At 36.2% G+C, this 12,271-nt stretch overlaps 1 protein-coding gene across 1 annotated transcript in view; it reads left to right on the plus strand.

Annotated features, from left to right (window-relative positions):
• CDC14A (cell division cycle 14A) overlaps nucleotides 1-12,271 on the plus strand; it is a 60,838-nt gene that overhangs the window by 17,404 nt on the left and 31,163 nt on the right. The window contains 2 exon segments of the mRNA XM_065072492.1: nucleotides 488-580; nucleotides 7,239-7,318. Coding sequence (XP_064928564.1) covers nucleotides 488-580; nucleotides 7,239-7,318 — 173 coding nt within the window.

Consider the following 12,271-nt stretch of genomic DNA (forward strand, 5'->3'; position numbering starts at 1 on the left):
CATAGATGGAAGATGGTGTTCAATTTATAAAATGCCTGTAAGATTGATCGCTTCAGTTTTTCTACTGTATTCTCCACAGAACTATGTGCTAAAGCGATTTAACTCATAGGAGGATGTTTTAGTCTGAAAATTTCAATCTCCTTAATCAACATTCATAAGCTGTTGTTCAAATATTTAAAACTTGGAAATATAAATCCAGAATTTTATACTGAACTTTTTGGTTCAACTGCATTTTATAGGGCATTTTTGCACAGCAACTAAGAAACCCACACTGATACAGTGGCTGTTGTCCTGCACTCTTATCTGTTATTTAAGAAGATTGTTCGTGGTATTGGTAATTTTTTTCTCTTTTAAGGATCTTCTCTGTAAGAATTATTTTGGACTTATTTTTCAGTTTTGGAAAAGGGACTTTTTAAAGTATTTTAACATGTGTTCTCTCAGTAAATATAGTGTGTTTTGTTTTTGTTTTTTTTTTTTTAAAAAACAGTATTTCAGCCTATCAAGAAAGAAGATCGTGTACTATACCAGTTTTGACCAGCGGAAACGAGCAAATGCAGCATTTTTAATAGGTGCATATGCTGTAAGTATGATTTATCGCATGAATACTTCTAGCCTTCCTTAAGAGACATCTGCTGTGTGTAAAACAGCATCTCAGGGGATGGTCCTTTGGGGACACGGGCAGGTTGTAATTTGATTCTTCTGTAAGCTGTCTTTCAAAGTTCTGCTGTATGAGTTTTAGGGAAACCCTGTCTTTAACACTTAACTTTCATTTTCTTGCATGTCAAAAATGTGAAGCACAAACTTAGATCTAAACTTGGCTGTCTTAGGATTGATTGCTGCTCATGGCAGTGGTGAGATTCATACTGGGGAGGAGAAAAACTCACAGCCTTTCATGAAGTTATTATACCAAAACTGTAGTGATTATTGAATGAAATTCTTTTCTCAGTTAATTGTTAGAGCCTACCCAGGATAATGGAAAAACAGAGATACTTCGGCTTTCTGTTGTTGCGGATAATATGCAATACACAAGCCTGTCTTAGTTACTTAAGCCTAATTTATTGTGAGTTTTGATCATGTAAGTTTTGATAGTCCCAAGCTGACACCTTGCACAGCTGCTTTTGTTACATAGCAGTGTTGCCCAAACTTCAATTTCATGATCTGGCTCTACTGTCCAGAATTGGAGCACGCTTCTAGAAAACTCAGAGTTTTTGCTATAGCATGTTTTACAATGGTAAAGTATTGGAACTGGGGAGCTCTTTGTCCTGAGCTGACACCCATGTGGTCAGCTGAGTTCTGAAGTCTCTGTTAAGTCGGGCTTTATGCTGTGTTTAAGCTGGTGGTTTCCTTTCAGGCCTGAGGTCATGCAGAAAGCAAAGCTCAATAAATGCAGATGATAATGCTGAAAGACCTTAGGTTGCAGATTCTTGTAATTAAACATGTTTTACTGCAGGTGTGGCAATAGTGTGTAAATGCTCTTGACAAAGATGATCTATTTAAATTTAAAGATGGAAAAAAAATTAGAGATAAATTCACATTCTAAAAATCTTGGGGTTAGATTTTTAACCCTTGGGGGTAAACCTGATGAAACAACTCTACAAAACGAATAGTAAGAACAAATGAGTTAGAATGTTCTAAATTTGTTAATGTTTTTGACTGTATAAGGCTATATTTAATAATGCTGGAATTAATTTCCAATTCTGTGGTTTAGATTCTGTTTAAGGAGCCTCCAAATTCAGTAGTGTATAAGCTTCACTGTCCCTTCAGGTCCAAAATATGTCTGAATTGTAGTGTCTTCAGTAGTTATTCCCATACTATAGTTTAAAGAAGTTTCAGTCATTCCATTCAGATTGCTCTTTTTCTGTTTGCATCATTATACCTCCAGTTCTGTATTTAGAAAGATTCACTTCTAATTAAGCTGGTAGCTAGAGAGCACTGACCTAGCACATACATAGATTACAGCATCTAATTGCCTTCACTGGATTGCCCTTGTCTGATCCCGCCTTCACCTCTGGTACATCTCAGAAGCCTCGGAAAGGGCAGGACGCTGGCATTCTGAAGAGGATGAGATTTTTTTTTTTCTTTTTTTTTTTTTTAATTCCCCTTATCCAGTCCTTGTTATCTGACTATTTCAGCTAAGTAGCATCTCTGTGTCTGAGGAGGGGTTAAAAGGCCCTTATCAGTCATGTGTAGGCCCAAGGAAAGGGTGCTACTGTTTGTGGGGAGAACTTGCAAAGCCAGTTTGTAGGAACAGAAAGCCAAGGAGCTGCATAAGATGCAAGTCCTCCAAGCAGAGGACTGATCAGCTAAGTAAGACCATGCCAATTTTACAGTATTTAAGACTTAAATATGGGAACAGTCTGATATATTTGGTAGTTCTTATTTGAAGGAGCCTGCTTAGCACCTATACCTAGGGATAAGGACATACACGGTGGGGAGGGCAGCAGAAATCCCTCTAAAGAAAGTCAAGACAGAGAACGTGTAGTACATGTACCATGGTGTGTCTGTATATGTATTGATAACGGATATCAGGTGGCACATTACACATTGGATGTTAGCTTATGTGTACAATAAGGTGAATTAGTGTGCCACAACTACAGGCACATTTAACCCTTGCCTAGTCTGTTTTAAGCTTCTTATAGCTCTTAATTGTTAGCATATGCAAGTGATTTACACTGGCTTTGACACTGTTACTCTCTTGCCAGGCTAATAGATGTTTTAAGTATCTTCTGATTATTGAAGATATTATGTACCAAGAATTCTTTACTAATACAGTGTTACCGTTACAAAAAAGTATTCACTGTCTTGTTGAAAACACCTCGTAGTCGCCTTACAATTCCTCTCAAATTAGTGTAGCATGAGAAAACATTTTGCATGAAGGTATCCAGTATGTTACATAAGTATGTCTTCCCAGAGTTACATCTGTAGACATATATTCCTGAACTTGCAAGTGCTATGGGAGTTCATTCACCTTCTTCTGTAACAGTTGATACTAATGCCAATAAATTCATAAAATGAATATTTATTCTAAAAATATATTATCTACTTAATCTATTTTGTTTTGTGGGGTTTGATTTACTGCAGAAGCTTATCTTCTTTAATTCAGGCATATTCATTTTACACTCAAGAAATGATATTTGCATTTTTTGAGTGGCTTACCTGTAAATGTTCAGTCAGATGCAGTAAATGTACACTCTGAGATTATGTGACAGAACATTTCCTGACCCGAAGGAATCTAAGCATATCCTTCAGTAAAAGAACTGCCAACTGCCAGTTTGATGTATTGCAATTTGAATATCCAAATTGTGACAGAAATATATGTACTCTTTGATTTAAGGTCTATCTAGATTTTTTTTCTCTTCTTCGATTATACAAGCTTTTTAAGACCAGAAAGTCTTACAGTGAAGAACGCTACCAATGTGTGAAAGTTAATTGAGAAGACTTGTTTTATTTGTCGTGGTGTTAAAATATTAAGTCTAAAATGAAACGTGGAAAACAGTGGATCAGGTTTTTAGGAATGTGTTTCCAGTGGTGATTATGCAACTTAGATTATTCCATTAAACAGCTTCTTACACATATTAAACTGAAACACCCTATAGCTATTAAAATATTTTAATAAGAGAGCCATAAGTTTAAGCATAAGTCTTGAAACCTCATTGGCAATGGCTTGCCTGTTGTAAATTGCGTCTTAGGAAGTTGCATTTTCTAAATTTCAGTTTTTACAATGGACTTTCAATACATTTGGGCTAATCATGTCCAGTTGATAAATTATTGTTCTTGCTTTTAAGGATTCTGTAAAGATTACTTCTGTTATAAAATTCAGATTAAGAAGAGCTATTTAAATAATACGGGTATTTAAAGTTTTCAAGAACAGAACAGCATGCCAACTTCTTTGATCTTAGAGAAGTTCAGAGTTCCTCCTAAATGGCCAAGTCTACACCACAGGCTGTTCAGTGATGTCAGAAACATGGTGCCACCAGGTTTTGCAAAGTCTTATCAGATACCACACCCTTCTTGAGACCGCTTTAGATTGGCTTCACAGAATTCTTCGTGGCTCGAGTGGATCTGTTCCGTAGACTTCTAATTAGAAAATGACAGGTGTGGGTGGGAACAAGGTGAATCCAAATTCTATTTGAAATATTGTGGGTGAGTGTTGAGATGGACTTGCAAAATACTAATTCCCTTTTTGTTCTGTAAACTTTTTAGAGCATATGGTATGAAGGTGTGGGTTTACTTGGCAGTGTGTATGTGGCCAGTATTGCTACATGTCACGTGCCTGCATAGTGTCCCAACCATGGAGAGCTTTATCTTTCAACCACATCATTCAGGAAGTTGAGAACATGATAATGGAAATGTCCCAGGAAAAAAAAAATATATATATATATATATTTGGAGTTTTTCAGTATTTGCTGAACTTGCTTTTTTACAGATAGCAGTGCCACATGATACAAGTTACAGTAGTCACAGGAGGGAAAGGGAAGAGAACCTTGTCTCTTGTAAAACAATTATCACAAGAGAATAATCACTATCTGGAAGGTGAATTCTTTTTTCAAGGCTTTTACTTGCATTACTTCCTAGATACATGTTCAGTTTATACCAGCTATTCACAACAGGCTCTGTGTGTTGCTTTTGTTTTTCTTTAACTTGTGTATGTTGCAGAATGAAAGCACTCAGAAGTGTCATCATATTAGATCTAAAAATGAGGCTAAGTTTCAGTTGCTGAGTTTTCATTGGTAAAGATGAATCAGAAAACAGTTTTCTTGATTTTCCTTAATGGATATCACTACTTTTTAAGTATTGAAGACATGTACTGTAGTGTTTCCTTCTCCATTTCATTATCCTTCCTCCTTCAGTTATTGCATTATTCTTGACATCTGCAATACTATTTTTTTTCTTTTTTCAGGAGCTCTGTTCAGTGTTTCTTACTCTCTCCTTCCTTCTGTGTTCTTAGTATCTTTTTCCTGTTTCCATTGTGGTATCTTTATTACAAACTTTGTGGACAGACAACTAGCAGTGTTTGGTTCAGAATGTCATAACTTCTGTGAAATAAAAACTGCTGCATTGGAAAATATGGTACAACTTTGCACCTACTTCAGTTTTATGGCTTGCTAACTGTGTGAGATGGAAACTCATCTTTGCCTGAAGTCCTCTGAACTACCTTCTAAACATCTTTTGACTGCAAGGAGGAATTTAGGCTTTAAATGTAAGCTAATTGATGTGATTATTAATATTAATTGGCATGGATAAAATTAGTGTTTTTCTCTGAAATACAACTGCCGCTGAAATCTACTGCACAGGATGTGTTGTTCTTAAATGCCCAACCTTCCCGGTGTGAAGGACTATAAAGAAAATATAAAGGAGACTTATTTCACACACTGAAAGAATCTTGCTAATGGCTGTGAAAACAGAACGGCATCACTATGCTGCAGGGGTTGAAAGCGTGAACATGGTGCCGTTATTTAGCAATCATGGCTGCAGACAGACCATTACAGCAAAAAATAGAAAGAAATGGGCCCTTCACTTGTTGAAATAAGTACATACATACATCCATTAGGTAATGTCTCAGTATTAGTAATTACTGGTTTGACCCCAACAACAAAGAGTCCAATAATTGATTTAGAAGTAACTGTTCTGATAATACAGAATAAATGGAATGGTTTTCGTATAGAAATATGGTCTGTTTTGATGGTGGAAGGCTTCAGAAAACCTTTGCTTTTAGAGTTTCAGGAGGGAAGTTTGGCCAAATACAGGGACGTGAATTTTGAAAAACACGTAATTTGGGCACTTGCTAAATGAAACGGCAATAGATACAGTGCCGCGGTGTTGAGATTTAACATGGAAGAAAAACAGGGTTTGTTCTTCTTTTTGGGTACTGGTCAGACTGATCCGTGCTGTCAGTGTGACCACGGTGAGTGGAGCAGCAACAGCAGAGCCTGAGGCTGAAATACAGCTCCGTGTCAGGGAATTGATCTTTTGAAAGCAAATCAATTTTTGTGGAGGGTTTTAGTCCAAAATTAGAGCAGTTGTTCAAAGCAGTCAAACAGGTGGTAGATGAAAAACAGATGATTCTGGACCCTCTTTTTATTGCAACATGACAGAGTTTCTCAGACTTTTTTACTTGAGTCAATTTTTTTGTTGTTTTGTCCTGATCTTGTCTTTTCTGTGTGTGGTCTCCATGCTTGAGGAAGAAATTAATGTAAGAAAATCTACCTACCATGTTGACTGCTTAGAGAATGCTAAGAATCCTATTAACTTGAGATATGACTCTAGACGTAAAGCAAATGGCAAATATTCTGCTGGAGTGACCACTACTTACCTACACTCTAATGTATTCAAGGTCAAAAGCTGAATAAAGCTTTGATATCAGGAACTAGCTTATGTCTTGGTTAAGAAAATAATTATTAGAATAGTTTGTATTCAACAGTTAAGTATGCATAGAACTGAAAGGTAACTGCTGGTTGTGAGGTGGGGGAATGTCTACGAAAATTATGTGGTTTGTTTACGAAACATATTTGTACACATGAAATATGTAGTTCTAAGCTGGATTAAATATTTTTGTAAATAATGTCCTTGTTTAATATGTATTCCAAGTTAAATTTATTTTAGGAACAGTTTTACTGCACAGATATGAACTGGAATGCAACAAGCTGTGGTTGTATTCCAGTTTCTTAAGCAAGCTGAGCTGCTAGTGCTCAGCGATAGCAAAATGAACCTTGGCCTAGGGTGTTACAGTAACTATATGTTGGTCTCATAGTAACAGGTTCAGCTGGTTGATTTGGGTATTTTTTGTTAATTAGTGGTTTAATATTGATAATTACAAATTTAGAAATGTTTATGTTGCAAAATCTGCCATTGAGCTGTCATGGAGAAATGTTTCCTTTATCAGCTGCTGTGATAATGTTTTGACTCATGTGAAGCTGGACAGAAACCTCCAGGCATAGATGCCTATTTTTCGTCTTTGCACAGTGCTGAGTCTGTCTTAAAGTCTCTCAGTTGCAGAAATATGTGGGGCTTTAATTTTTATTTTTAAAGGGGGGGAACGAAACAAAACAGAAGTCTCTGACTTACGTTAATTTCTGAATCTCTTGGTGTCTTTTCTGACATAAATGTCATGGGAGTCAGTCACAAAGGAGTATAGTGTACAAGAGTTTAGTGGGGTGAGGGAAGTATATGTATGGTTAATGACTTTTCACGCTCAATGCTTATTTTTTTTTTTTTTCCTCTCTCCTCTCCTGCTTTAGGTAATATACTTGAAGAAAACACCAGAAGAAGCTTACAGAACACTCTTGTCTGGATCTAATCCACCGTATCTTCCATTTAGGTATGTGAACATGAGAAATGGGCCTGACTTTTCTGTGTTGGAATTTGCTAAACATAGCTTTTTCAGCTTTCCTTCCCAGAAAAGGGTTTAGTGTCTGTACAGATGTGTGGAAGTGACCAATCTCCAGGAAAAAATATTTTTTTTTACTTCTGGTGGGATTACTTGCTCTGTGTTAGAATAATAAAGCCATTTAGATTGGTCTTGAAAACTGTCAGGTTTAGAAACTAGTTCTTAGCATGTTTGTGACTTAGCAATTAAAAGTTTTCTTGATGTTGTATCATGTTTTACTATTTGGAAGTCATTTAAATCTTTTAAATTACCTAGTACATAACCAGCTAGACTTCTATGAATGAAGGGTGTTTTATGCTGTTATATTTTTCTCTATTTTACAGAACAAGTATTGATGTTCTAGTTATTAAACTGCCTTTCTGTTTTCAATGAATCATAGATAATTTCTATCAATCTGTATTTATTCTTAGCACTAAAGTCATATCAAGACTTGAATCTGAGGAGTTCTAGCTATCATGCCTATCTAATAAAGAGATTGCTGGATTTTTTTTCATGGTGTGGATCATGAAATGCCCTTGTACTCTCTGAATGGGAAGATCTCACACTATTATTGTGCAAACACTGGCAAGAAAAGGCAACTACAAGAAGGTCAATACCCTCTTTTTTAGGGGAATCAGTATTTTACAAGTAGTGTTCACTGTCAGCTGATGCATTTGTGAATGTAGACCTACTTTGTCTATATCAAATTCATCTGATTCTGCAGCCACTCAGCAAAGGAAGATCAGATTGTCTCTCTTATAGCCTTTACAGCAGCCAGATGCAGTATAAAATATCAGGACAGTACGTTTGCGTGTGAAGACCAGTTTGACTTTGAAATCTTAAACCATCAAACACATTTTTTTAAAAAGGTATCAAATCAGTGATAGCTTTTATTGGCAGGGAGTTTATACATTCACCTGGTCATCAATAGCTCCCCAAAGCCCAAGAAGTTCACTGAGCTGTTGATATCTATATTTTTTTCAGCTAAATATAAAACATATTTGGTTCAATGCATTAAAAATAATAATTAAAAAAACCTTGTTTTTACCATCTCTAAATTCTGTATAAGATACAGGAGTGATGATTTAAGTTAAATTAAGAATAATGTATAATTTTATCCACCTTTTAGGTTATTTCATTCCTGATCTTTTCCCAGTTTGAAATAATTACATTGGTCCTTTCCATTCACAGAAGGTTCAGCTATTGAAAAATTGCTACGAGAAGGTCTTTAAAGCAAACTCTATTTGGAGCACAGAAACAGTGTCAATACATTCCTGTCTCCTTGTTCTTCTGGGAAACAAACAAGTGAAGTGTTTCCCTGCCGAGTCTAAAAACATCCTCAGTGGTTCAACTTTGGCAGGAGTATTTCTTTCATATAAGAATTTTCAATAATAAAATGACTTAAATTTTTCAGAATATTAAGCTTAGTTTATTCAAAACTTGCTCAGAAAGCAAAACTCTTAGTAGTGAAGGATGTATTTTACCTGAGAATAGCTGTATCTTGTTCACCAGATGAAAAAATTTACTGTTTGGAATTGGAGTAAATTGCTGTGTCTTTAGGTAGTAAAGATTAAGGTGTATAGAAAAAAGGTTCTGACAAAGCAAAGAACCTTAGTTGTCAGATCCCAAAATTGCAAGACACAAAACTTAGGAGAAATAGTGTTTGCAGAACAGTCTCATGACTGGGGAATCTGATCGGGAGGGGATATTTGTGAGGTGGATTCATAGGAAAGTGCTGGAATAATACATAAGGAGCTTAAGAATGATGAAGGCTGAGAGAGGGGCAAGTAGATTCGATGAGGGCCTGCGGTGGGACAATCTAGACTAGCTGGGAATGGGGAAGAAAGCCTTTGGGGTTGTTTGTTCCCCCTGACCATCCTAAGACATTGAGACATCTCTGGTGCAAAGCACAGCATGATGCAGAGGCTCAAGCAGAGGAACCTGTGCTGGAAGCAGCAGCGCTGCCCCAGGTAGATCTGCTTGGCATCAGGCAATGCTGTGAAGAAACAAGTTGGTGCTATGAGAGTTTCTGCTCCTTCCACATCTTTAGTGTCTTGGAAAGGACTAAAATGACTTGTGTACAGTGAAAAAAAAAAAAAATGTCTTACCTCTTCCCACCTCTTCTAAGGTCTAGGAATGAAATAGTTTGAGATATTAATCATGGTACTCAGGACTTACTGACTTGAATTTATTCTTGGAACCTGGAACTTAGATGTAACTTCTGTAGTAAAGGTGATCTCAATTTCAGTAGGTTCAAGTGCAAGAGTTTACTGGTGAGCAATGATCAGTTAAGTGTTACAGCTAGACCAATTAACAAGTTTGTTCATTTGATATGTGCAGTGTCTTCTAATTGGAAAAAAAACAGACAGCTTTCAATAGGTGGAGGCTGCAGGATTGTCAGATTCTTTATGGCGTATTGAGATATGTTTACATGAAGTGATTGCTGGGAAACCGATTGACTTCTATCTAGCTCAGTGACCTCAAAAAGCCTTAATCGGCTTAGATCTTCAGCCGCTATTTCATTTGAAGACAGCTTCAGCAAATATCGCTCAGGGGTAGAAGGAAATCAGAATGCTGTTCTTACAAGATACATGGATTTTTTGGGGGGTGGTGTTTTTATAATAGAAAAAGCTAAAGACAGAGCAGGAAGATAAGGCACTACTATCTCTGAGATACTTTCACCTTATTTTTGGCTGATTTGCTGTGACTTAATGATACTCTGGTGTCTTGAAGATATTGTGCTGTATCTTCACTTACATTTAACAAAATGGTGCTAAGACCATTTTAAAAATCGTAAATAGCAGTTTTCTATTGTGAAACTCAGTTTTAGATTTTTACTTCAAACTACTCTGTATTGACATTTTATTAAAGAGAAAAAACAAATGCATTTTAGTATTATTGTGTTCAGTCTCTAGATATGGCGTGAATTTCAGAGCTAGATTTTGTAGCTTTGGGGTTTTGTTTCTTTATTGCCAAGTGCTGGGGAAATAAACTGTTTTGTTGTTGACAGTGGTTAGAGGTTTGGTGAAAGGAAAAGCGTGCAGTATTGAGGTCAGCTACAACAACTGTGAAATTGGATGTAGGATTTGCAGCTCTGTAATGCCGTCTCAGATTCATACTACAGCTGTGTCTCATGGAAATATTCACATTTTGAAAGCAATTAGAGTACTACCAGTTAATAGTTGGTAAAACCCTGTTTGAAATTCAAGGCAGTTATGTATTTGGCCATGAAAGACTGGAAGAATACTGTAATGAAATGTGATCAGCAACAGAAATCCAAGCACCTGCACTGTAGAACTGTGCAGGTGGTACCTGTATGTGCTCTATTCTATTATTCTGACATGAAGCGAAGCATTCCTTTCTCTTGTATGCTTTTTTAAACAGAGTTCTGAGCTGAACACAAAGGTATAATATTTGAAATCCAAATAGCTTCATTTCCACCAGTAAAACTCCTAAATGTTTTTGTATATGCATATGTAGCCCCAGTAGGTTAAAAATTACAAAAGCATATGCAGTAGTTTTCCCTAGGGTAGGATGCTGACTGTGTGTGGTAGAGAAAGGAGAATAAGTTTAAATAGGAAGTGTCTGGAATTAATTGTAATTGTAATCTTCCTCATAACTGTTAGTGCTTGCATTTGGTTTTACTGTGGTACGAAGTGTGGCCCATTGAGAACCGATTGCATTTTATGCAAGCTAAAATCAGTATTATTTATTATTGCACTAAACCTTTGAAATATATCTGTCACTGGTAAAAAGAAAATGCATGCTGATGGATTTCGCGCTGTATAACTGACTTCTCAAGTCAGTGTGATATGAGCATAGCTATATTTCTGACAGGATTGTTTTTTAAAGTTCTGGCAGTATCCAGTGTTTATCAGCATGATTGGAAACTTATACATCAGTAGGAAGGAAGACGGGTTGACACAAAGAACGGTGAAATTGAACTAGCTGTTCTGCATTAGTTTTTAAATATTTATTTTTTCCAGTATATGCATTAATTCAGGAGGATGCAGAAAATAAGATAAAATTTAGTTTCTAAATATTTACAAAGCTTCTTAATGATTTGACATGACTTCTTAGTGATTTCTCTGGGCTAGAAAAAGAACTTGATAACTCAGCCCCAGCCTGGAGGGAGTCCTCTAGGTGACTGAGGGGGAGATTTGTTTTGGTTTTGCTTTTAACACAGTACGAATCAAACTAATTAGTGATTTAAAATACCTTGGACAACTTCCTCTAAACAAAAATATATTTTACAAGTAATGTATTTAAAATGTTCAGGAAATCAAGTCACTATAAACTCTTAATCTTTGCATTTTGAGTATTTCAAGGCATTTCTAGACATGCCCATCTTATCACCAATTGCATTAAGCGCCTTTCCTCTAATATTTCTGCAAAATGCTCTTTGACTTCTCTGGAATAATATTAGAAGATCTATTTGATAAGAAGATGGAATATAAAAATGTATCACTTCATAAGTATGGTGCAACTTTACTTCATAAATAAACTAATTTTAAATATTTAAAACAGCTCTGTAAAGTGCATTTTGTTGCTTGCTGTCTGTTCTGAACTTCAGCTTCATCTTCTGAGTCCACAAACACCTTCCCTGTACTTCAGGTATTGCTTTACTATGTCAATGGATCCAGCATACACATTTCCCATGGATTATATGTAAAACTTCTGCCAGATAAATGTCCTTGTTCTTATACCTAAAATTGAATGCCTGTGGATGGCTTAGCTTAAAATTCTGGAGCATAAAGCACTTTCAGAAAGGGATGTGTGTCTGGAATTGATTCTGATCAGCCAGTTGTACTGTTGGAAACTAGGAAAACAACCAAAAACCAAACACACAAAACCCACAAACAAACAAACCCTACAAACCACAAGCAAACAAGCCAAACCAGGTAT

The sequence above is a fragment of the Columba livia genome, chromosome 8 (genome assembly GCF_036013475.1).
Source record: "Columba livia isolate bColLiv1 breed racing homer chromosome 8, bColLiv1.pat.W.v2, whole genome shotgun sequence".
NCBI lineage: Eukaryota > Metazoa > Chordata > Aves > Columbiformes > Columbidae > Columba > Columba livia.